The 27744-nt window shown below is 40.7% G+C and overlaps 1 protein-coding gene across 3 annotated transcripts in view; it reads left to right on the top strand.

The window, feature by feature from the left end:
* CARD9 (caspase recruitment domain family member 9) overlaps positions 1-27744 on the top strand; it is a 706605-nt gene that overhangs the window by 584927 nt on the left and 93934 nt on the right. For all 3 annotated transcript variants that reach the window (XM_044058722.1, XM_044058720.1, XM_044058723.1), the window contains one exon: positions 21552-21743. In XM_044058722.1, the coding sequence (XP_043914657.1) occupies positions 21552-21743 (192 nt within the window). The remainder of the gene's footprint in view (positions 1-21551; positions 21744-27744) is intronic.

Below are 27744 nucleotides of genomic sequence, written 5' to 3'. Positions count from 1 at the left end.
ATGCTGGATGGAGAGGCTACTTTCCCTTATTGTCCATAGGAGGAAACATCAAGTACTCCAACAGCCAGTGGAGTAAGGGGAAGGTGATGACAGTCCTGCAGGTGAGGAATAGATTCTCACTGTCCCCATGTTTGACATGCATGGACATCTGTTGTCCCCTCCCTAACCCCAATCATGGTGTCCCCCAACCTTTTGTGTCCCTCACCATCCCTGTATCTTGTCTTGTCTTGTTTGTCCTGTTTGTTTTCATCTGATTTCTCACCTACCCTACATACCTGACCCAGAAATACCCACATTCCTTGCCCAGCATTCCTCTTTTAATGAAGTTAAAAAAAAATGGGCACCTGTCCCACAAAAAATATATCATCCCATACATAGCTCTCCACTCTGCACACATGTCTTCTTGACATACTTGATTTGGTCCAATTGGCTATACAACAAGATTGTGTTGTTGTCACCCCTCTTTGTTAAGATGATAGTCCAAATTCCGTTAACATTCTGTACATATTTTCATTTTGCACTGTTGTAGATGTGAACAGCTTTGGTTCTTTCCTGCCTCACTGCTGCAAATTCCTACATTGCTTTCCCTTTATTCATCTTCCTGCTTGCCCCCTATTTCACAATTTTCTACCCAATTTTAACACCTTTAATCTCACACACAACACGTAAGTAAAAAAAGCAATGGAGCCCTATATTTTGTGGCCTCTGTGTTTGCACAGAGTTTGACATCACACACCAATGCCAAGTGACGGTGAATGGTTCTTCCTTGGTGTGGTTAGTGCTGCACAATGCTGCTTAAACACACTGCACAGAGGTAACACAAAGTGAATGTAGAATAAATAATGATTTCATTGCATTATAAACACATATTTAAATCTATTAGATACACCTGAATTTGAACACTTTATCATCTGGGCTCAAAATGAAATCTGTCATGGCATTTACATCTGCTGCCACGGAGTCAGCAGCAGGTGTATTTCACTCATTCAGTACTCAGAACTCTCCGAATCTTATCAATGAGGTTCACATTTGCTTGGTGCTTAACTGTGTGCAAAGCAAACAGAGAAAGCAGTAGAAATGCGCATCTCACATATGCAAACACTTTGCCATCAATCATGAAATGTAGCTGCTTGGCAGTGTGCTACAGAAAGTGCACAGTAACATGTATTACTTATGTTTACTGTACATGTAGTCCTCATTCCATAAAAGTGCATGTAAAAACACAAACAGTGGGAAGGCAGTTTTTAAGAAAACAACACATCTGTTACTTCCCACTATACACTTCAAACTTGGTCTGTCAGTGCTTGTTCACAAATATATCAATACACTATAGAAATAAATATCAAATGCTTTCTTATATACCACGCACAACAGATTGTTCCAGTAGTTGGAGTAATGTGGACAGCTGTTTGCATATAGTTTGTAAAGCTGCCTCTTAATGTATACCTGCACATTGGAAACACAAAGTACAGTTTTGTACCTACCATAAATGTAGATGTTCGAGTGTATACACTGCTGCAGTCATTACATTTGGGTTATCCTGCCATCAGGCGGTCCCACAGTCGGCCCGAGTTCCAAAGTCTTGGTCCGGCGTTGGTTGCTCTCGCTTCTTCCCTGACGTCAGTGCGTCAGGGATATATAAGATGCAGCTGACTCCATTTTTTCAGTTTTTCTTGCCCCAGATGTCAGGTGCCCTCAAAAAGGTAGGCAATGTAAATTGCTAATAAAACATACATAAAAGCAAGCAAATACTTTCTGTTACCAGCAAATACTCCCCATAGGTAGCAAAGGGTAGAATACTAGGGTAAGTACCAGCAAGTACGAGGGGAAGGAGGGAGGGTAACCTGGACTGCAGCAGTGCATACACTCGAACATCTACATTTATGGTAGGTACAAAACTGTACTATGTTCATCGTGTTACACTGCTGCAGTCATTACACTTGGGTAGAATCCCAAAGCTGAGGTAGGGTGGCTGGTTCTATAAGGCATTAGGTGTGGCTATAAGGCCCTGCAGAATTGCAGTGGCAAAGCCAGCTCTGGATTTAGAGTAAAGAGGCAGATGGTAATGCTTGGTGAAGGTATGTACAGAACTCCAAGTTGCTGCTTCCAAAATGTCCTTGGTAGGTACTCCTCTGAGGTAGGCAGTTGAAGTGGCTGTTGCCCTGGTGGAATGAGACCTAATGCTGTTAGGAGCAGTTTTCCCATGGTGTGTATAGCAGAAACGTATAAAATGCCCTATCCATTTTGAAATGGTCTGTTTTGTAATGGCTTTTCCCTGTGTTCCTGCAGCATATGCTACAAATAATTGCTCAGTTTTCCTGAAAGCTTTCGTTTTGTCCAAGTAGAAGCATAACTGCCTGTGTATGTCCAATGAATGCAGTAGTCTCTCCCCTTTATTCTGTGGATTTGGATAAAAAGTTGGCAAGTGAATAGTTTGGTTTAGGGCCACACAATACCACCTTTGGCATAAAAGTAGGGTTTGTTCTTAAAGACACCCTGTCTTGGTGGAAAATGATGAAAGGCTCCACTGCCATTAGTGCCTGTAATTCTGAAACTGTTCAAGCTGAGGTTATTGCCAGGAGCAGAGCAGTTTTCCAAGAGACATATTTTAAGTCTGCTGAGTTAGTTGGCTCAAAAGGAGGTAAAGTTAATTTTTCCAAGACGAAGTTGAGGTCCCATGTTAGAGTTGGTGCTCTACGGGGCGGTCTTATGTTTTTAGCCCCTCTGAGGTACTGTTTTAGCAACGGATGAGAAAAATTGGTGGATCTGTGTTGTAATGAGCAGAGATGGCAGAGGCATGGATCTTAATGGATGAAAAGGAGAGGCCTTTGTCCAGCATCTCAGTCAAGTATTGTAGTATCTGAGGAATATTTGGGACAAGAGGGTCAAGGCTGTGAGCCTGGTTCCAGGCACAGAATCTCTTCCATTTATCCGAATAGGCTTTCCTGGTGCTAGGCCTTCTGGCCTCCAGAATGGCATCTATAACAGCTTTGGAGAGAGGCATTGTTTGCTTGACTAAGGAATCTGCCATGCAACCAGGTTTAAAGTCTTGAGCTGGCCGTGAAGTATCTGATTGTTTTGCTGAGTCAGAAGTTGTGAGATTTGAGGCAAAATCCATGGTGGTCCTTGTGCTAACTTCTTTAAGATTGGGTACCAGTGCTGGCATGGCCAGTCTGGGGCAATCAGGATCATCTTTGGCCTTTCTTGTCTGGCGTTTATGAGTACCTTTGAAAGGAGAGGTATTGGTGGGAAAGCGTATACTTGTAGATTTTTCCAGCTGAATGAGAGGGCATCCACTTTCCATGCTTGTGGGTGGTAAGTCCTTGTGCAGAATTTCTGTAGCTGGCAATTCTTTGGGGATGTGAACAGATCTATGTCCGGGCTCCACCATTTTTGCGTTATCATCCTGAACATTTGTGGATGTAATTTCCACTCGTGCGGATCGATGATGTTTCTGCTTAAGTCGTCTGCCAGTGTGTTGTTCTCTCCTGGCAGGAATTGTGCTTGCAGATGAACTTGATAGGTTATAGCTGTGTTCCACAAGGTCATGGCTTGTCTGCAGAGGGAATATGAATGAGTGCCCCCTTGCTTGTTTATGTACCACATAACTGTGGTGTTGTCTGTCTTTAGTAGTAGTTGTCCTGGATGCAGAAGATCCTTGAAAGCTATAAGGGCATTTTGTACAGCTAGCATCTCTTTTTGATTGATGTGAAGATGCCTTTGTTCTGCAGGCCACTTGCCCTGAATACATTTTCCTGCCATGTGTGCTCCCCAGGCGTAATACGAAGCATCTGTTGTCAGTGTTTGCCTGGCTGTGGGTTGAGTGAAAGGCTGCCCCTTGTTGAGGTGACAGACTTGAGCCCACCATCGAAACTCCTGTTGAAGGCAAGGAATAAGTGGTATTACTGTTTCCAAACTGTGACAGTGTTGAGACTAGACACTCTTTAGGTACCATTGTAGTTTCCTCATATGCAGTGTGGCATATGGAATTAGTAGTATGCAAGATGCCATGTAACCCAAGGCCTGCAGAATTTTTCTTGCAGGGAGTTGGGTTTTTGTTGCCATCAATTGGAAATATTGAGTCAGTTGTCCTTGCTTGTCTGGTGTGAGATAAGCCATCTGGGCTGTTGTATTTAAGCTGGCACCCATGAATATTATCTCTTGTGAGGGCATTAGTTTTGATTTCTTTTAGTTTACTGTGTACCCTAGGCAAATTAGCAGTCTTTTTACAAATGCCAGATGCTTTAGAAGGATGTCTTTGCTCTCTGCTTGAATAAGGCAGTTGTCCAAGTATGGGTAAATTTGACTTCCTTTTTGTCTGCAAAATGCAATTACTAGTGCCAGGCATTTTGTAAAGACCCTGGGTGCAGTAGATAAGCCAAAGGGCAGTGCAGAGAGAATTGGTAATGCATTGAACCTGCTAAGAATCTGAGGTATTTTCTGCAATTTTGTCTGATAGGGACAGGCAGGTATGCCTCCTTGAGGTCCAAGTGCCCAGCATGGGAAGAAGCTGCTGTAGAGTCAACATTTTGAATTTTGGAACATCCAGGTAAGTATTTAGAGAAGAAAGATCCAGAATGGGCCTGCAGGCTTTGTCCTTTCTGGGCACCAGAAAGAGTCTTGAGTAAAATCCTTGTCCTTGCTCCTGTGTTGGTACCTTTTGAATAGCTCTCATGTCCATGAGTGCTGTAATTTGTCTTTGAGCCTCTGCCCATTGATTTGGTGGCAGATTTGGCATTCCTTTTAACCTTGGCAGAGTGTGAAAGTGGAACCTGTAACCTTGAGACACAATATTGAGAACCCATTTGTCTTTGGTGATCATTTGCCAATTGTGACTGAAAAGTGCCAGTTTTCCCCCAAGGGGGCTGCCAAGAGAGAGCTGTTTGGCAGCTGTAGTGGGAAGTCATTGGGGCTGTTTTTTATAAGGTTGAGCCTGTCTTCCCCTTCTTTCTGGGTTGAAGCACCCCATTGTCGAGGCCTGTAAGTACCTTGTGGTTGACCTCTGCCTCTTGGACGTCTGTATCTGCCCCTTTGAGGTCTGTCTGAAACTGGAAAGGACCAATTCTTTGTTGGCTAATTTCTGCTAAATCGAGGAGGCTGAACCTGTAAGAAATCCTTCACCGTTTGCATAGATTTTGCTTTATCCTCCATTTTCTTTAATACCTCTTCTGCCTTAACTCCAAATAAAACATCCTGCTGCAAAGGTGCATCTAATAATTTTGCTTTAACATGATCTGGTAAAGTCTGCTCTTTTAACCAAGCATGTCTTCATATGACAGACCCTGTAACTGCTGCTCTACAGGAAGCCTCTAAGAAATCAAAACCACATTGCAAAGTATGTTTTCCCACTTGTTCAGCTGCATGCAATAAATTCTGCATTTCCTTATAATTAGGAAGATCTGAATTTGGAAGCATTTTTTGTTTCAACTGAGACATCAAATATTGCTGGTATTTAAGCATGTGAAACTGGCAATTTAAGACTCTCATTGCTAAAGTTGCAGATGTATGCACTTTCTTCCCCCATCTAATGCTCTGGAATCTCTGTCAGAGGGGACTGGATGTTTTGCTGTAGAGGCCTTTACCCTTTTGGGACCCTGGGAAATAGTTTCAGGGTCAGCAACAGGACTTTTATAAAGGAATTTGTGAGAGTCAGTGACTCTGTAGTATCTGTCTGGCTTAACTGGAGCAGGAGGTAAAGAATCAGGATTTAAACTGGATTCAGAAAACACATCATCCACAATATCTAACACTGGCGGAATAGCAAGGGGTCTGTGTTGAGGTAATAAAAGGAAATCTGAGCCTTTTCTTGGATTCTGAGTCATCCTGACCCTCCCAATGGAAGTGCTCCCGCATGGTATGTAAGGTTTCCCCAAAGGAGTAGTCCTCTGGTGGAGAGGCTGAAGGAATAGATTCCTCAGCATCAGAATCCTCATAAGGGTGTAAAGAGTATCCTTGGTCTGAGGATAAATCTGAGGAGATGGACACCTGGTCGGATGAGTCATAGTCTGCATCCTGTCTAGGCCTTTTATCAGGTGGAGGGTGGGACCCCCTGATCAGAGTAATTAGGTCTTTGGCCATTTTGAGCATCTGTTTCTTAGGCATGGAGGCCTGTCTTGGTGAATGCTGAAGTTGTTTCTTTGTTTTAGATTTAGCAGAAGATGTAATGGCTAACTGAGTAGGCCTGAAAACACCCTCTGAAGCTGTGGGTTGTTCAGCTACTCCGGAGCCCTCTGAAGGATAAGTCTTGGTAGGCTGCAAGTCTGGTGTATCCGAAGGCCCAGCCATCTCCACGTGGGAGTCAGAGGCAGCCTGTGGTTCCAAAGAAGCTGTCATCAGGGGCTGCGAAGGCGCCTCGCTGAAAACCGGAGAATCGGCGACTGGCCTAGAAGAGGCTTCATCGTCAGATTTGGGCCTCGGATGCCTGTCCTTGTCTTTGCATTTTTTGTGTAACCCGGTCGTCGGTAGTTCCGATGGCATGGTGTAATTGAATTTTCTACCAAAATAATGTCGGGCAAAATCAAACCGACGTTTAATAGTGCGCTTGTTAAACCTAGCACAAAACCGACAACCTATGACGTCGTGGTCGGGGCCTAGGCATGGGATACAATAGGAATGGAAATCCTTATGAGGTATTTGCTTCCCACAAGAAATACAATTATTAACTTTTACTGACATCGGTCTGAGTTAAGAAAAAGTTTCCCCAACGGGGTACTTAGCTTTGTAGAAGACTTTGGTTCTGGATTCGGAATGAAAATCTCAGGAGACGGGCGACCGGCACTTGCGAACTGCTTTTGCATCGGGCACCTCGTGGCAAGAAAGACTGAAGAAAATGGTGTCGGCTGCATCTTATATACCCCTGGCACACTGACGTCAGGGAAGAAGCGACAACAACTGACACCGGATCAAGACTTTGGAACTCGGGCCGACTGCGGGACCGCCTGATGGCAGGATAACCCAAGTGTAATGACTGCAGCAGTGTAACACAATGAACATCAGCAAATACTACACACTGCACAGTCATCAATCTAGTAACATGCAGAACTTTAAGACCTTGACAGTTGTATATGGCTAGCTATCCATTTCAGAAAGGCCTCCCAACATCTGCTCTCAAACATCCAGTGATTATGTCATCCACTATAAATTGTCCTGGAGCCTTGTAAAAGTCATACTTGTGCCATGGTGCTTGTGTTAAGTACTGAGTTCTGTAATCTGTGTACTTAGGTGGGGTTTCTGCTTTCATGGCAGTCAACTGGTGTGTGTGTGTGTGTGTGTGTGTGTGTGTGTGTGTGTGTGTGCGTGCGTGTGTGTGTGTGTGTGCGTGTGTGCGTGTGTGTGTGTGTGTGTGTGTGTGTGTGTGTGTGTGTGTGTGTGTGTGTGTGTGTGTGCAGTTGCTTGACATTAGAAAGATCATTTTACACCAGCATGTGGGACACTACTCTTACCATCTTCTCCTCACTAGATACTGCTGATGTCACCACACACTGCTGATTTAATCACATATAAACTGTTCTCAGACTTGTGCTGTGATATTAGTATAATACAGATAGTATCAACATTCATGAACGATAACTGCCACAGCCATGAAGACACATGAGATGAAACAAAAACATGGGGGAATTTCTTACATTATGAAAACAAATGCACAACCCAATAATAATGTAGACATCACACCCCTATGAGCAGACCAAGTGATATGTGACCTGTGCAATAAGGTAGATGGTATGTGGAGTGCCCACCAGCATGTGCCCACAGTGGTGACTACACTCTTGCATTTAACACAACTCTTGAATATGTGCAGGACTTCCACATCAAAGGCCATAATCCTTCCATAGTTCACAGCCTTCATCACACCAGTAACTGAGTACAATGTACCCTTCTTCATGTACCCCCCTACACATTTTTCAGGGATGTGTATCTCAAGTGTACTATCTTTGTCATAGTGAGCTCCCACACATATTTTGGCCGTACCTAGGTATTCTTTTTGTTGCATAAACATTGCTGTCTGATGGTGCAGATGCCCCATCAAGGTGATATAATAGATTCATGTGTGATACCTGCTCTGGTGATGCACACAGTACATATATAAATGTTTGGCAACATTGATAGCATGGGTTACATTTGTGACAGCATGAATTGTGCCATATATATGCCATGCTCACCTGTCAACTAACCTGGATTGATCATGTCACATATAGGTATAGTAGTGTCCCTCCTAACACCTCCAGCAGATGTTACAGTGTCAGGACACTGTGCTTGATTACCTTCAAAGATTGCTGACATCTCATAATAGTTGTACAAGTGTGTTCATGCAGAACCATCTATGATCACTCACAATCTCATATGATGTGCCAGAGCCATGGGATTACTGGTGGTATTATTCTGATATTCCCCTTGATTTAGTATGCTTCTGTTTACTGTTGTTCATGAGCTTGTAAGTATGTGTCCCACTTGGAGACCTGTGCTGACATTACAGTCATATTCAGACAACTCATTTTGCACATCTTCACAATATGCAGCTAACCCGTATTGTATATAACATCCCTGATAGATGTCCTCTCCATTGTTCATGTCAGGATGCTTATATCATAAAGACATCCTTGTCCATTGTTATGTCACCCTGTGTGATAGTCACATAATATACATTTCCGTTGTGAAGTTCGTACTGTATCTTGTCAATATATGATTAGTGTTCCTGCTACAACTGTTTTAATTTACATGTCCTCATCTGCTGTACAGTAAGATGTTTCACTTGTCCTCCTTCCCTGTGTTCATTCCTACAATTCATCTGGGTGTCCCTATTCCCCTGACTGTTTATTTTAAATATCAGTCCATGTACCATTACTGATCATTTACACAACTTTGTACCGAATGCTTGAAATGGGACTCCACAGTAGTCTGCACTGTATACACAGTCCTGTAATGTGTTTGGATCATGTACATTGCTATGTTATTAACCCTGGTAATCATTGTGGCATTCCGTGCAATCCCGTAAATCTTGTTTGCCCCTAGGTAAACAGGTCTGCATGCCTGCTGCCATCCGTGTTACTTTACACAATTTCCTAGCTGGCAACACTGTTGCTAGCCATGAAACTGCGTTTGTTTACATTTAAAAGCGGTTTGTGGCATGAATATGTAAATTGCACTGCTGCTCACCATACAAACATGTAAACTTCATGTAGGCTTCTCATGAAGGCTACACAGAGCTTATTGAATACCCAGTACTGCTTTTTGGATTGCAAACAGAATAAAGAATTTTGGGAAATATTTAAAATGAATATAGATGGGATGGGTTTAAATGAAGGAATATGAATACTTTATTATATGGGAAATATGATAAAGTAAAGAGCTGTGACATTGATAAATGGGCTAAAGTACTGTTCGTGACTATATGGGTACAGTGGGGGAAAAACATGGGAGAATTTGATATATAAAAAGAAAATGAAAGAGGGTGCAGTATTACCTGAAATTAGAAGATAGTTGTGGATGAAAGTTTGGTGAGATATTAGGTAAACATAAAAGCAAAATAATGAAAGAAATAGAATTGTTTAGTTATGTTTTTTTGTGCTGATAACGTATCCTTTTGTGTTGATGAATTTATAAATAATAAAAAATGAGCATGTGAACAATTGATTTAACTTTTTGTATGATATAAAATGAATGTAAATGTTAATAAAGCACCCCTACTCTTTTGCATAGGATGTGGGATCTTTTATATCCTCCTGAACTACCACCAGGACAAGCAGATAGAGTTTGGGTTTAAAATCTCATCTAAAGGATGACCACTCAGGAGTGCAGCACTCCTACCACTTATATGGCACTGTAATGTAAGCAATCAATTCACCTGCTGCAGGAAAAGAACTCACAGCCTTCTGCACCAAGTCAAGTGTGCTACCTGCTATGCCATTGACACTTTCTATCCCTATAATATGCTATGCTGTTATTCCTTTAGTATAAGCTAGCTCATTCATGATGGTTACAACTTATCTGCCAAGCTTTTCTAAGCATAGTACACATGCCATTGTAAACTGTATTTGGCATCTTAAACTAAATGTTGTAGCATATTCTTGCATTTCTAAGTATGTTTTGTTAATTTCTTATGTCATTCTATTCTCCCAGCCCATGCCTGCAAATGGTCCACTGAGATCAATGAACTACCCTGGAAACAAATATAAACAAATTTGTTAACTCCATGGGTTGCCCTACCATTCCATCCATCTGGTTCTATGTAACCCACATGACATCAGTTTAATCCATTAGCTGGATTTCTATCATCATCAGTCTCAACTAGGTTATTTTATTTGCTACTTTTCTTCATCTAAACAGAGCAAACAGTGTGTCACCAATGTAAATGGAAATCTTCCACAGAAGTGCAAAAGCTAAGAAAATTAGGAATTTCCCTCTGTAGCACCTTACTAATGCATGCTAACCCTAACCCTGACCCTATCCATGCCCCTACCCCTGCCCCTACTCATGCCCTTAAACCTGCCTCTACCTATGCCCTTACCCATATACCTAACCCTGCCCCTACCCCTGCCCTTGCCCCTACCTATGTCCCTACCCATGTCCCTAACCCTGTACCTTAACCTAGAAAAAACTCTTTCCATAACACCAACATTACACAAGACAAGCACATAGACACACCACCACAACTACACAACACTAATACTCTATTGCTGGCCTGCATGCAGACAAACACTCCCACCCCCTAATGCCCAAACCTTCACAATATCTGAAAGTTTTGGCATTAGTTTCACAAAATAACACTTGTCTTTCCTGCATGCATTTGATGCTCCACTCTTCCAATATTCCAATACTTTAAATATCAGTGAGTGGAACAGTAGGTATTTTAGCTTCATTCACTTTGTCAACAAGCAGCCAATAAGACATAGTGAATGACACTCATGTATATATATATATATATATATATATATATATATATATATATATATATATATATATATATATATATATATATATATATATAAAATATAGCTACACACACACATATACAAATAGATATAGATAGATACAGATAGATGAGTGTCTCATCTAAGAGCAAATGCTCAGAAAGCATTTAAAAAAATCAGTCTTAAAAGATAAAGCACACAAAAAAGGGAAAACAAAAACCCCACCCCCCCTGCTAATATACATATCTATATTTATATAGCTATATATATATATATATATATATATATATATATATATATATATATATCAACCCTGAAATTGCAGTACAGTGAGAAAAGGGTAAATATCTAGATCCCACTATAACACGGTCTCCACAGTCTCGCTCAAACAGTTGCTGGCAGGCAGAAAAACAAATGAAAACAGCATTCACTCTTATGATCATTCATTAATACTTATTACACTCATATAGATAGATAGATAGATAGATAGATAGATAGATAGATAGATAGATAGATAGACAGATATAGAAAGATGTGTGTGTATATACAGATTGATGGGTTCAGGGTGTCACCTCAGTAGTGACAGTCATCTCGAGACGATATTCACCCTACAGGGTGGATAGCTCTGGACATGGCTGTTATTCCATACCCCCCCCCCACACACACACACACATGCACACTCATACCTATGGCTAATTTAGAGTGTCCAGTTCACCTACTAAATGTCTTTGGAGTGTGGGAGGAAACTGGAACGCCTAGATAAAAATCTGCATGAACACAGGGAGGGCATGTAGAATCTACACAGATGGCACCTCAGGCAAAAATCGAACCAGCAAACTTCTTGCTGTGAGGTGACAATGCTAACCGCTGTGTGTGTGTGTGTGTGTGTGTGTGTGTGTGTGTGTGTGTGTGTGTGTGTGTGTGTGTGTACATCTCTCTCTCTCTCTCTCTCTATATATATATATATATATATATGTATATATACACGGGTGGTGCAGTGGTGCAATGGTTACCATTATTGTCTCACAGCAAGAGGTTCTCTGGTTTGATTCTCTGCTGGGGTGCCTTCTGTGTGGAGTCTGCACGTCTTTCTTGTGTTCTCATGAGTTTCCTCCAGGTGCATCAGTTTCCTCCCACATTCCAAAGATGCACAGTAGGTGGACTGGACACTCTAAATTGGCCCTAGGTGTAAGTGTGTGCATGAGTAAGTGGTGCACCCTTAGTGGAGGGTTGGGCGCTGGGCTAGCAAGCTGTCCCTGTAAAACCATAACTGCTACAAATACAACATGTACCTAGAGGGGTACTCATTGCCTGATGTGCTGAACTAGGCTAATGACCACATGGACCTTTTTAAGCTTAGCCATGCATCCCAAGTCTCTGACAAGTTCTGGTATCTTTGATAAGTGTAAACAGGAGCTTGGGAGATGAAACATTTACAGGTTGCCTGTGCCCATTACAGTCATAGGTACCAAACCAGAGATAAACTTCCTGCTCCCCATCCAGTTGTCCAAGTTATACTTGAATTGGGTTAGGGAGGAACTCTGCTTCACATGGATGGGGAGCCTGTTCCAGAAATGGGGTAGTCTCTGGGATACATACTTGTCTCTCCAGCAGGTCCTATTTATATCACAAGCAAGGTTTAAGTCTTTAGTATGGGTAATTCTGGTGCTGTTTGTTTTGTGGATATGCAACAGGTCCATCAGAGTGGGTTCTGACAATGCCTTGTATGCCAGGCATAGATCTCCCCTCAACAGCCTATAGGAGACAAAATACAGGGATAGGGCCTTGAGGGAGTCTGCATAGGACATTTTACTTATGTCCTGTATTCTTTTAGTGAGGAACCTCTGTGGACATTCCATTTGTTAGATATGCCTGGTTAGGTGCATACCAAAGGGGGCATAGCACTCAATGATAGGTTTGATGAATGCCAAATACAATGGAACAATTACTTCCTTTGACCTAGATGCCATACTTTTGTTTATAAGTTGTGCAACACAGAATGATTTCCTCACTCCTGTAGGCACATGATGCTCAAAGGCTAGATTACTATGTGTGTTCCTAAGTCCCTGACTACTGGGTTAACTCTAATGGGTGTGTTGTCAGTATGATAGTTACCGGGGGTAGAAGACGTCTCAAAAGATACTGTTATGAATTTCTTGGCATTTAGTTTTAGTCCATAGCTCTGACACTGGTTGTCTGTGTCAGCCCTTCCTGGAGACCATTTGTGTCAGTGTGGCATTCAATGAAAACTCCTAATTTGCAATCATCTGCAAATTTAGTCAGCCAGGGACCATTGACATTGGCCTTGACTTCAGAGAAGTAGATACCAAAAAGAAGCAGTCCAAGGACCAATCCCTGAGGGACTCCGCTTGTGACTGCCCTCTTTCTAGATGTGGACTCCCCAATTCTAACTTCCTGGGTCATGTATGTGAGCCAGTTGGCTATCCACTGGGTGTCATATGAGTTTGTACCTAATCTCTTGAGTTGGTTAACAATGCCAGAGTGTGGTATTGAGCCAAATGCCCTGACCAGTTCAAGGTAGGCAGTGTGAACCATTTTGCCCTCAACCATTGCTTTGGTGACCTTTTCAAAGAAGTCCACCAGGCTGAGTAGGCATGACCTGCCTTCGATGAAGCCAAATTGGGTTAGTCCATTGTCTGGAGGTTTACTGTATCATTATTGATCATTTCCATGATAATTCTTTCCATGGTGTGGGATATAAGATTAGTGAGAGTGAGACTTATGGGTCTGTAGTTTCCAGGGTATACACCTAAGTGTATATATATATATATATATATATATATATATATATATATATATATATATATATATATATATATCCACTGGGCCAGAACTTTGCTCTTTTCTCTGCTAGCAGCCTTTCACAAGTGGGGGTGTGGGGCGCGAATCCCCCCACATTGCTGGGTTTGATTTGCGTCAGTTTGGTTTTTCACTATGGTGGCCCAGTGGTTAGTTTCCTAGAGTGACATCGCAGTGTTCCGGGTGTTCGATAATATGCCATTTCACTAAAGTGGTCTAAATGTTATGAAGTTCGCGTAAGTGGTTTTTCGATTATATAAAGTAGATCCATATATATATATATATATATATATATATATATATATATATATATACATATATATATACATATATATATATATATATATATATATATATGTGTGTGTGTGTGTGTGTGTGTGTGGGTGGGTGTGTGGGTGTGTGTGTGTGTACACACATGTACATATATTTATACATACATTACTAATAATTATTACTCATTAAATTTGTGGTTTTCTAGCAAATCACTGAGGACTGAAGTCAATAAATAATGACATTTATTTGAGTTTCAAATGTTATATCCTTTAGAAAATGTGTGCTAACACAAGTCCTTTTATTCTAGCTACTTCCTAAGTTTATAAGAGCAATATTTAAAATCTGTACTGATGTTTGGGCCTTTGTCCTCCATTATTTTAGGCCTTGTGCAGGTTTCTTGTGCTAAGACATTGAGACATATGTTATACAAGTATGTTATTCTGTAGGACAAAATGTTAAAGGATAATTTCTTCCACAGAAGTAAATATGGTAATATGGAAAGGTTCTAGGATCATTGTTATAATATATTAGTCATATTAAAATGCATGAGATATAATTTTAACCCTGCTGTGATAAAAAAACAATGATTATGAGTTCATTCAAAGTAAAAAGCCAGTAGGGAAAATGCATACAAAATTACAGATAGAAATGGCTCTAATGGCATATTGTAACTGTAATATATATATATATATATATATATATATAGAGAGAGAGAGAGAGAGATGTCACTTCATAGATAATTTGGGATAAAACAAACAAGGATACATAGATAATTTGTGATAAAACAAACAAGGATACATTCCATAGTGTCATATGATCAGAAAAAAATCCATTTGATAAACAGTTTTCTCCATTAAATATCTGTATTTCTTTCAGTTTTAAGTGGTGTTCCTGTTTCACCAAAAATATAGCAGAAGTAAAGTGAATTAGATCCACTTCTATTCATTAGTCTAATTTTTGTTCAGTGAATAGACAGCACAGAAATGGTAGGGATGTTCTTGAATACAGATTGTGTACAGTTAGTGTACACTTAGTGTAGGCATTCAAGAATCCAGCCCTTACTGTCAGTGTAAATGACCACTTACACTGAGAGTAGGCTGAGAACAGTTGTTTTGGAATCTGGTCCCCATAGTAAGCCTGTTTATTGAGATTCTCACAAAATATTTACAAAAGATACCTCAGACTACAGCTATATATTTGTGCTTGAGTATATATATATATATATATATATATATATATATATATATATATATATATATATATATATATATATATGTGTGTGTGTGTGTGTGTGTGTGTGTGTGTGTGTGTATGTGTATTCCAACATGTTTATGTCTGCACGAGTACATATATGGACATACACACACACACACACACACACACACACACACACACACACACACACACACACACACACACATACACACACACACATATACACATGCGTGTGTACACATATTTTCTTTAAAAATTAAGAAGCTGATAATACTTGAAACAACCTTCCTGAGAATGCTCACATATTCAATCAAGTTAGTGGGAGAATGCAAGCTATCCAGTGTCAGATGTAACATTTATCTTTATTAAAATCAGACAAAATATATACTAGCAGACTGGATTAGTATCATCTCTGCCTTTTACCTCCTTGTGTGCAGCGATACTCAAAAGTCCTTATCCCTACTTCCACTGTGGCCATGAACTGAATTAAGCAGGTTATAAGAAAATGAATCAATTAAGAATGTATTCAGTAATTGACTCTGCCCATGCTCCACCCCTGATTAGCTCATACTACTTTCCTGCTACTCTACCTTACTGTTTTATCATGTTAACATGGTGCAATTTATGCCCCTGCCGTCTACCTAGCACTTCCACCATGTAGTTAACATCACTTACATTTCTTACCACCTTGTAGGGACCCTCCCAAGCTGCTTGCAGTTTGTTGTGTCTAACAGGAATGAGAACCAATTCCTGCTGCCCAACAACATACTCTCTAGCTCGAGCATTCCTGTCATACTGCACCTTTTTCTGTGGTTGGGCTTCTGCCAGGTTCTCCTGGGCCAAGGCCATGAGTTCCCTGAGCCTTGTCTTGAGGTTTCAGATGTATGCCACAACAGACTCCTTGTGAGACTCGCACTCACCTTCCCACTCATCTCAAATTAACTCTAGAGGTCCCCTCACCCTATGCCCATACAGCAACTCAAAGGGTGAAAAAACTGTGGATTCCTGGGGAACCTCTCTGTAAGCAAGCAACAGATGGGACAAATATTTGTCCCACTCCCTCTTAAACTGATCTGCAAATGCCAATAGTATGGACTTGATTGTAGAGTTTAACCTCTCAACAAGACCATTAGTCGGGGATGGTAGGGGGTGGTCTTCATATGGTTCACCCCACGGGACTTCCACAGACAAGCCAGCAGGTCTGACGTGAAATTGGCACCTCTGTCAGTCAGTATTTCTTTTGGGAAACCTACCCATCTGAAAATCTCTAACAAAGCATTTGCCACCTCCACTGCCTCAATGGAGGACAAAGCCACTGCCTCAGGGTATTGTGTAGCATAATCCACTACCACTAGTATATACTTTTTCCCTGTGGAATGTGGGGTACTCAGAGGACCCACAATATCCATAGCTACCCTCTGAAATGGCTCCTCAATCAGAGGCAAAGGCATCAAAGGAGCTCTCACCTTGTCTCCTGCCTTGTCTACCTTTTGGCATTGCTCATAGGTCCAACAGTACCCTGTTACATCTCTGGAAATTCCAGGCCAATAGAAGTTCTGCATAATATGCCTCTTTGTACGTTTTATGCCCATATGACCTGCAAAGGGAATATCATGGGCTATGGCTAGAAGTGCCAGATGGTAGGCTCCAGGCACTATCAACTGCTGTACTCTCTCACCTTCTAGCCCTCCCTCAGGGGTCCAGTCTCTGTACAGTAACCCTTTGTCCCAGTATACAGATTCCCCCTTTCCTTGAGAATCAGGTGCCTCCCTAGCTACCTGCCTCAGGCCTTGCAGTGTAGAGTCTGAGAGCTGAGCCTGTCTCAACTCTCTCCTTGTAACCCTTCCCAGCTCCCCTTCCACAGGAAGTCTGGCATCCTCTGACAGTGGCGCTTCACTGTCAGCCTGGGTACTACTACTCACCTCTACCTTTGTAGCTACTCTGTCCAAGGGAACATCAGTACCCACAAGCAGCTGTGGCTCACCTTCAGTCTCACTGCTACAGCGTAGCTCACTCCCTGAAGTAATAACCTCACCAGTCCTGGCTGCAAGTATGCAGTCTGTCTGGGTCTCCCCCAGGCTACCAGACCCACATGCTTGTCTCCTAGCTTGACCGCATGTAACTGCATAAGTACATGGTACTGCCTCATCCAAATCCTTCCCTTTCAGGACATCTGCAGGGTGGCAGTTCAGTACCCTGTTCTGTCAAGACAACCTACTATTGGCATTTTCTCTTTCCCACTTACTGGCTCCCTCACCTTTGGTTCCCCACCTTGCCTCCGTGGACACCTGTATGCCACATGGCCCCACTGGTTGCATTCAAAACATTTAAATCTAACTTCTGGACATGTACCTGGACTAGTGGCTTCCCCTGCTACTGGCAGATTCTGTTGGGGCAGTCTGTGCTGCCCACCATGGGTTCCTTTAGACCCATGTGCAGTACTGGGGGTCCCCTTCCTGTGCATGGCTGCCCTGCTTGCCAAGTATAGGTCTCTCTTCTTCCCCAACTCATCTGAAGTAGCACATTGTCTATCAGCTAACCAGATCCTCATGTCCTCAGGCAAAGTGCTGAGGGCTTGTTCTCTCACCAAAAGGTCTGCCAGCCCTTCAAAAGTGGTGACCTGACATCCACTCACCCACCTCTGGAAATAAGTGCTCAGTTCAGCAACATATTCACATACACTTTCATCTGCCTTGCGTCTATGCTCACAAAACTTTTTCCTATAAATTTCAGGTGTTAGCTTAAAACATTCTAAAATACATTTCTTTACAGCAGTATAATCAAAACATGCAATGTCAGACATTTTGGACAGAACAGTTACAGCTTTACAATGGAGTAAGGGGGTCAGGAACCTTACCCAGAGCCCTTGGTCAAATTCATACTGTTTACATACCCTCTCAAACATATGAATGAAACTATCAAAATTATCCCCCTCTTTAAACTGCGGAAGAAATTTACTGAACTTTTGTGCTTCTGGGGTCCAGTTACTCCCTTCTCCATTACCTCCATGACTCTGGTGAAGAGTCAGCATCTTCTTCTCATGCTGCCTCTGCCTCTCTTGTTTCTCAGCTTGCAGACATAACAGTTTCTCATTCTCCTCAGCCTGCAAATGTCGCAGTCTCTCATTTGCTTCTAATTCCACATGCCTGGGCTCCAACTCAAGTCTCTTTAGATCCAGCTGGATTTTTAAGTCCACTGCAGAAAGGTTGAGCTGTCCATTCTCTGAGGGAATTATATTTCCACTGCCAGTCTGATTGTTCTCCTGGTTGCTGTTTTCTGATGCAGCTGTAACCAAGGCTGCAATCAGGTCTGCCTTAGTCAGGTTTCCATGCTCCAGTCCCCTAGCCTGGCACATCTCCGCCAGCTGGCTCCTTGTTAGCTTTCCATACTCCTCTGCTGACATGCTGCCTGCTCACCCTGACTAACTAAGCTAACAAAAGAAATAAAAACAATTGTGATCTGAACTCTGAGTAGTCACTGCATGGCTGTTTTAGAGTACAAAACACCTTCAAAGCTCACTGTACACAAGCTACAGGATTCACTCTACCCACACCACTACAGGCCAATTAGTACTTGACACCAATTAATATGTGATGTGGATATCCCACCACTGCCAAACACAAATGTGAGGATATCCCAACCACTGCCACCAATTAATATGTGAGGATATCCCAATCACTGCCACCACAAATGTGACGCCTGTGCCCTGGCCCAGCAATCAAGGAGCCTCAATCCTCACTACCAACACCAGAGAGGGTGTCTCATATGTAAGGAAAGGATAACAAATACCCACAGCAAAGTGCAATTTCCCTTAAGAGCACTCACAGGTCACAGTCAGTCTGGGGCTGGTCGCTCCCTTGCTCTCCAGGTCCCCAATAAGACTCCCCACTGGCACAGCTATAGGGTCCAGATCTCAGCCTAGTGGGCAAGCTAAAACCTCTAGCACCATCTCTGTCCAAAATTGCTTCATGTCCCTGCCCAAGTAGCTGACACACACACATGCACTTTGAGAAGAGGTTATACAACCACATAGACACCCAGGGGAAGGCTGGCACAGGTTCTCCAGCTGTGCCTCTTTCTCCAAGACTATATGGTAGTTCCACTGGCCACCACCCACTAATACTTATCAGCTACTCAAAGGCCCTTAAAAGGGTCTCCAGTTATTACTGTGCAATATTATTACCCAATTGGTAGATGTGACTAAACAGTCAAAGCTTATTAGAGTGGCTTTGTACAGTTTTACCAAAGGTATACAAGTACTCTAAAGATTTGCGGTGGTGGTGCTGCGGTAGCATTGTCACCTCACAGTAAGACGATGACCGGTTTGACTCTCAGCTAGAGCATCTTCTGCGTGGAGGCATGCATGAATGGGCGTACCTTCATTGAAGGTTGTGCATTAGGGCTGGCAACTCAGCACGTAAAAATCAACTGCCAATCATTAGCGGACTGGAGTTCCACTGTGGTGACCCCTAACCGGGAAAAGCCGAAAGACACAACAACAACATACAAGTACTCTAAAGAGCTTAACTTATCCATACACAGAAACAGCCACAGTTAAGAGGTTTTAAAATATTTAATAATAAATAATTAAAACCACAAGACAATACTTTCTACTACACAGTCAGTGCTAGTCAAGAGTTCATAGATCACGCAGAAGTACTTAAAATAAATCAGTAGTACAGTTCTGGTATCACAGAAAAACACTTAGTCTAATCTAATTTCTAGCTATTTCTACAAGAAAACACACTTCTAAAATAATTTACTTACATAGAGCAACAGGCAGAGTGCTGATTTGGATGATCAAGGCAAAAATGCTTAATGCCTTCTGATTCTATTTAAATTGCTATTGCAGTTCTGATAAACATTACATCATTCTTTTACACTTTCCTGGAGTTCACAGGCTACAGATTAACTGCATTTATGTTCTTAACATCTCCCTTTTGTTATCTTGCAGCTGGTCAGGAAACAGAGCAATAAAAATACATTTGCATGTTTAAATCTAGCAATTTAACTCTTGGTTAAAACAATAGAAAGAATTTCTTCATCTAGACTTTTCGGCACCACTGTCCACTTCAAAGGGTCACCACATGCTTTACTTTGGTCAGTAGAGTGCACTGTTGTCACATTTATTTCCAGTTCCACATGTAACAGTATTTCTTTACATTTAAGACAACAAGCCTGTAGTTTACATTCATATTTACAAATGATAGAATTATCTGCACAATTCTATCTTGCTAGGTTGGCAATTCACCCTTCTCTATCAGTCTTCACAACACATTTTTTGTAAGAAAAGAAAAAACAATTGTTTCTTTACTGCAGGTGTGAGTAATATACTATGAGGAAAAAAAATATTCCAGCTGGTATTATCTCATCTTGGTATCATCAAGTAACCTTGATAACCTTACAATATATTCATTGATTAATCACGAAGTAATCCATAACAGGCACTTATTATAGGACTGGTACATGTGCACTTTGTAGAGATATATTCATGTCTCCTAGGGTCTGGTCACACTTTGGCCATATGTAAAGATAATACAAAACTATAATTGAATGAGGCTCTAGTTCATGTATCGTGTACCTCACCCATCTGTTGTAAATTTGGTATATTTATTATACCCTTTTTATTAGTGGTTCACCTTTAGTTTTGTTGTGTTATTTATCTGAATTTTTTGTTTCATTTGACATATTTTAGCTTTTCTTTATTTGTTCCTGCAGTGTTTGGTGTTTATAGTTAATCATATTGGTTATCTGTGCTTGTAGGTGTAGTAATAATACATTTTTCAGTTGTATCACAGTTTGCTTCTGATTATGTTTTTTTGCATTGGAAACCACTGCGAGTTTGCAGTGTAGCAAGCATGCATTACATTTTGTTTAGATGCACTAGTGACATTTTGGAACCATACATTTTTTGTCGTAGCAGATTTGAGAAGCAGCTAGGACCTATATCAAAGATTTTTTATTTGTAGCAAGTTGGTTTAAATGAAGTGTTTAGATTTGTATTTTTAACTTTTTCATTTTGTAATGCCACTGCTTAGTCAGGAAAAACATGGCACCTATTTGTTTAGTTCTCTCTAAATGGCTTTGGCAAATGTGATACAAGGCTATGTGTCAAGCTAGTCATGGCTTATGCGGAGTTAACCTGTTAGTATTTTTTTTCTTCATTATGACTGGCTCCTAGTAATGACTATAATTGCACTGTTATATTAACTGCACACCGCGGCAGTGCAAAGGAAAAAATACATCTTAATTCATTGCTCATAGCAGTTTGCCAGGAGCGCTGCTTTATGTAAAGTTTAGGATTGCTGAATCCTGTTTATGTTCTTTTTGTTTCAGGCTATTAGAACAAGGGAAGAGTTCCATAAGCAGTATTCAAGGAGCTTAATTGAGAAGGATGCATATCGGAAGCAAATACGTGAACTGGGAGAAAAATGCGACGAACTTCAGATTGAGCTGGTCAGGAAGGAAGCAGATATTCTTTCTCTAGAAATGAAACTGAGAAAGCTATTTAAGGAACCACTTACTCCGGTACAGTTTTATAACATTTCTTGCATGATACTGAATCAGAGAATGCAGCATATATGAGGCATAAGGCATGAACAGTGAGTACAGACTTCTTAGGGAAGACCCAGCCTTTTTCCAGGGAGGCTCAAGCAATTCTAACAATTGTATGTATTTACACATGTTGACTTTTAACATTGTTTCTGTCATACAATGAGTTTATAAACTTTGCTGCAAAATCACAGATTAAAATGTATTGAGACAATTGTTATTTAATTAGTCTGTAGTAGTAGGGATTTTCTTTTCTTTTTTCTTTGTTTTAAAACTTATGGAAAGTTCAAGGATTTTATAGCAGCATGAGTGTGGGCAACCAAAACAAAGCCTGATAACCTACTGGCTGAGACAGCAAGATAATCCTTGACATACATTTTTCATTATCTGATTCTGCTTCAGGATTCATTAACGGGATGTTTCATTTTATTAAGTTAGTAGAAACAGACAGCAGGAACAATAACAAGAAAGTGCTATGTTTTCTTACAGGTTTTTAAAATTTTAGTGTGTTTAATTGAACATACAGTTATTCTGTAAGATGGCTGCCATTTTCCTTAAGTCTAACTTGTCACTACATTCCCGGCTGTTGGAGACACTGGACAATAACTGGAATATCACAAAATAGGAAATACCTGGGCAGAGGTATCAGTGAGGAGAGGGGTTAAGTATGGCACTGTGAAATATAGTAGCCATTCTGTGGGTCATCAGTCCATCTCTGCATTATTCCTAACAGTCCAAAAGTATGGAAGTGAGGAAGATGCATATTAATTAAAATCCATCTATCACTCTGACAGCAGTCCCTTAGACCTGTCACGATGGTCACTCTCCTTCTCTGCTCCAGTTGCATGTTGCCTTACAGTTATGGTTACATTTATGGAAATGGAAGAACATAACAAATGTGGACAAAATGTGTTATGTTGTGAAGGCTTCGGCAGAACCCACACCTCCGCATATATTGCAGTTCTCTCTACTAGGAATATTGTATACACTAAGTACAGTGCCCTTGTACTAGAGCAACAATGTTGTTTTTTCTTTTCTTTTTTTTTTTTTTTTGTATGAAATAATTGTGTTATTTGGGTAATTAAATTGGTTAGTAGGGTGTCCCTGTCTGTAATAAATAATTCATGTAAGGATACATGTGGGCATATTTTTCATATTGTATGTATGAGCTGCTAACACATGACAATTAAATATGATTTGAGACAAAAAAAATAGAAAAGGTGGGCCTAGTTGGGAACTATCTCTCCTTTTGAGGGGAGTATATTTTTGTAACTATATCTTGCCATTCATGCTGAGGAAGTTTAGGAAACATACCATAGGGCCATCATTCACAGTCAGCTTGTACGAGCATAACTCCTTCCTTTGGTAACTGACATTTATGGTATCAATGCACTTCATTGCTAGATCAAGTGTGTGCTTCTGCATATATGTATATGGAGCTGCTATGCATGCATGGCCTCCCACATGCAAAACTTTTTTCTCCATTTCATGGTACTGCATTATGCATGTTACTGGGTTGTCAACACTGCGGCATACCAGACCACCTTCATTCTCCCAGATTAGCTGGCATCAGCCAGTCAGTCACATCCTCCCCTGAACCTGGATTTGTTGGGTTGTAGTCCAGGCTTTATCCTTGTTTTCTGTGGACCCTTCTAAATTATTTAAAATACTGGTATATAGACAAATACTAGAATATATTAACAGTTATCATTATTGCACAAGTTTACAACATAGCTCTACAACAGTATTGAACACAGTGACTGTAATATACAGTATGACAGACATATACAACAACAGGGGTAAAAGGTCTCATAACTAGGCTAAATCTACCAACATGAAAAAATGAATTCACAAGCTATAAATTTCTAATAATACGATCAAAATGATTGACTGTGGCAAAAGGAAATGAACTGTACAGGGAAATTATACAAACAACAAGCTGTTCTGGTTAGTAGTAGACAATTATACCTCAGAGGTGGGTTCCTTCAAATTAGGGATCCTCCAAGGATCTGTCTTAGTTCCTATTTTTTTCACAATTTATAAATAAAGTCATAACACTCTACCTCATTTGTGAAATGCCATTTAAAATGATGATCTGATACTTAAAGCAGTGAGGTTGAGCACAGTGGTGGATGAAGGTTTAGAAAATGAAATAAAGCTGCAGAACTGATTACTTGGCAATACTTTGGAAATTAATTCTAAGAAAACAGTAATCATGTTAAGAACAATGCAAAGACTGAATAAGTCACCCAAAATAAAAGTCTCTGACCCATAAGATTTTCCCACTGGTGAACAACATAAGTTCTTCAGGCTATAGTCAGATTGAACAGGCTAAAGATTTGTGATCCATTGTGTGAGATATAGTACTGTGATTTTCACCCTCATGTTTCACTAATTTGGGGATGGAGCTGGCATTTGCACTTTGCGCTAGATATACTACATGCTGTAATTTTTCATAATGTCAATATGTTCACTGCAGGCCTGTCATTTAAGAGCAAAAAAAAAAAAAAAGACTTGAAAACTAACTGATTTACAATTAGCAACTGTGAAAAAAAAACTATTCCCCTTACAGCCCACATATATCTTTAGAATATTGAGCCTTTTTCTGAAATATCAGAATATATATATTGGTTGAATGGTGATTATGTTGGTAAAATTAGTTTATGTGATACAATTTTTTTAATTCAGTCAGTTTATCTTGGTGTATACTGTCAGTTTAGATTCTTTAACATTACAGGATTTTCAAGCTACCTTTCTGACAAATCCTTTTTGTTAGCTTTAAAGTGGAGTTGTGATAGATAAAAATATGTTGCAACCACAACTAGAATATGGTCTCCCTGTTCTCATCTATTCTTTGAAGAATCTGAATGACGTTCAGTAGGATCTGCCATTTTGTCCTCCTCCCAGTACAGATAGATAAGCCCTGTGTCACCCTTAAACTGCAAGCTGTAGACCTTCTTCTACTGATACTCACACATGAAATTCTTAACAACAACAAAATGACAACAAACTATCTCCAGTACTGTTCCACTCCAAGCAATGCAGCCTAATCTGTTACCCACTGATCATTCATTCTCCTTCCTAGAACCCAGTTTGTGAAACCAGTTCCTGCAATAGTAGTAGAAAATGCCAAACAGATAATGAAAGGAATTTACAGAAACATTATAGGTTCATAGGCTCATAGGTTCATACTAGGCTATCTGCCCTGGGGCATTTATAAGCCTAGCCCGATTGTGTTTGGCTTACGCCACCCCTTGATTTGAGTATACTGTGCCCTTTTTACGGTTTAGTTTACTGTGCCTCTGTCTAATAGTGACACTGAAGTAATCCCCGGGACAAACCTACGATCCCCCATCCACTCATCAAGATTCTTCTTGAAGAGAGTCAGTGAGGTGCTCTGCCTAACATGAATTAGAATTCTATTCCAGAGCGAAGGGAGCCTCTGGGTTATGAATCTGTCCCTCCAGCATGTTCTATTTATTTCTGTGCTGAAGTTCAAGTCCCTCGAGCACGTGGCTCTAAGGGATTTAGATTTACTGAGGTGGAGCATGTCCATTAATTCTGGGTTGGACATAGCTTTATATGTCAGGCATAGATCACCTCGAAGTAGGTGGTATGCAACTGAGTAGAGCTGGAGTTTTTTTAACCGAGCAGCATATGGCATATGTTTGAGTCCCTTGATCCTCCTGGTGAGGTACTTTTGGGGTCTTTCTAATTGCTGCAGGTGTCGGGTAAGGTACATCCCAAAGGGGGCATTGTATTCTATGATGGGTCTGATGAGGGCTGAATAAAGAGGCACGATTACCTCTCTTGATCTAGATGTGAATCCTTTCATGATGAGGTGGGCTATGTAGAAGGTCTTTCTAACCACTTTGGCAATGTGGTTGTCAAAGGACAGATTGCTATCAACTTGGGTCCCCAGATCCCTAATTACTTTCTCTGTACTTAATGGGTTACCACTTATGTGGTAATTTGTGGGTACATTGTTTTTGCCAAATGGTTACCATGACTATACACTTTTAAGGCATTTAGCTTTAGACCATGGCTCTGGCACCAGTCATCCGTCTCTGTGAGACCTTTTTGAAGGAAAGCTCATTAGAGCAAGTAGAATATGCAGTACGGAGAAAGATTTTGATTCTGAGGTGGAATTTCTGAAAAACCTTTTCTTGGAGAGAGGTTATCCTCTGGAACTATTTATAACCCTAGCAACAGAGGTAAAATCCGCACGGCATTCCCTCTATAAACCAATACTAGGAGGGGGTTTTGTACCGGTGACCAGCAACACACAAAACAAGGATTCTGTTCACACTAACAGTTTTGCACACACATACTCATCAAATTCTTACGAACTGGAAGAAACAATTTTACACCACTGGCCGGTTTTAACCCTCTTTGAAGAACTAAAGGACCACATACCACCTAAATCCAGTTTTGTACGTAGAAGAGGGGCCAATTTAAAGGAATTATTTGAAAGAAATCAAAGAAAAAAGCTGAAGGTAAAACAACCAAGGCTGGGCACATTCAAATGTGGTGCCTGTGCCCAATGTCATGCCATATCTAAAGAAACAGCACCATACCTTCCGTCTAGGAATTACAAGATACACCCCACTGGATTTTACACCTGTGCCTCTAGAGGGGTTGTATACTTGGGGATGTGTACCAACTGTCAAAGTTTCTATGTGGCAAAACTGAGGGGAATTATTAAAAGCGTGTTCTGAGCACCTTTACGACATGACTAGGAAGAAGGAAACCAACGCCTTCTATAAACACTCACTCTCCTGCCCGGAACCCAAAATCCAGTTCCTAGTCCTGGAACAGGTTGAGCCAGATGCAAGAGGTGGTGACTGGGAATCTACCTTGGGCTACCGTGAACTATTATGGCAACTGAGACTAAATGCAGGGAAGCCACCAGGTCTGAATGGGATGATCAGTATTAAACCGGTCCTCAAGCTCAGGAGGGCTAGGTTGTAACTTTTATATTTGACCCCCTTCATATCATAACATCCCCACGCAGTTCACTAAATTATTGAAAATCCATGGTTATACGACCTTAACTAATAAATCAAATTCTACATGAAATGTTATATGGAAGGGTACTAAAAAATACTTCATGCATATTTTTATTACATGTTTTTATCAGTGTAAAGTAAAAATGTAAAAATCCTTTAACTATTCACTGACAATTTAAACACATTTTTAAAATATCTTCTAATAATCTTCAAACTTAATCAGACTTCAGACTTCTATGTTCTGAAACCTAGGAAACTGGCATTTTTAAAATGTTTTTTATGGTTAGTTATTTTTAAGTGCATATGTTATTGCAAATATTTTATTTTCCGGGTTGATATAATGATTATAACCTTTTTTAATATTCAATTTGTAAGCACTAGAGCACTTTAGTATTAGATTTCACTAATTAATTAATTGGACAATTGCTAGGCTATTTAATGGAGGTTACTGCACATTGCAATTTGTTTCCACTTGATAAAGCTCAGGATTGCCTGAGCGAAAGCGCTTGTGTGACTTTATTTGTGATTTTTGGAATACTTCAGAAATAAAAATACTGCTTTGGACTTTAACAAAGTTCCGGTTCCTTTCTTCAAGGTCGTGGATTATTCTTTGCTTGGTTTTGTTTTTTTCTGCATCACTTCACCTTTTTGAAGGATGTTTGTGTCAGCTGGAGAGTCGATTATGGCGCCCAGTTTGCAGTCATCTGCGAACCTGGTGAGCCATAGTCCTCCCACGTTGGCCTGTACCTCAGAAAAGTAAATACTGAACAAGAGAGGTCCCAGAACAGAACCCTGTGGGATGCCACTTGTGACAGGTTTCGAGTCTGACATGGCTCCAGCAACTCTGACTCTGTGGGTTCTGTCTTTGAGCCAGTTTGCGACCCATCTTGTGACATAGGGGTTTATATTTAGGCTGGATAGCTTATCTATGATGCCTAAGTAGGGTATTGTGTCAAATGCCTTTGCGA

This window comes from Protopterus annectens, chromosome 16.part0 (genome assembly GCF_019279795.1).
Source record: "Protopterus annectens isolate FY-2018-M chromosome 16.part0, PAN1.0, whole genome shotgun sequence".
NCBI lineage: Eukaryota > Metazoa > Chordata > Ceratodontiformes > Protopteridae > Protopterus > Protopterus annectens.
Note: the sequence above shows the minus strand (reverse complement) of the source record. Positions and strands in the feature narration are given on the sequence as shown.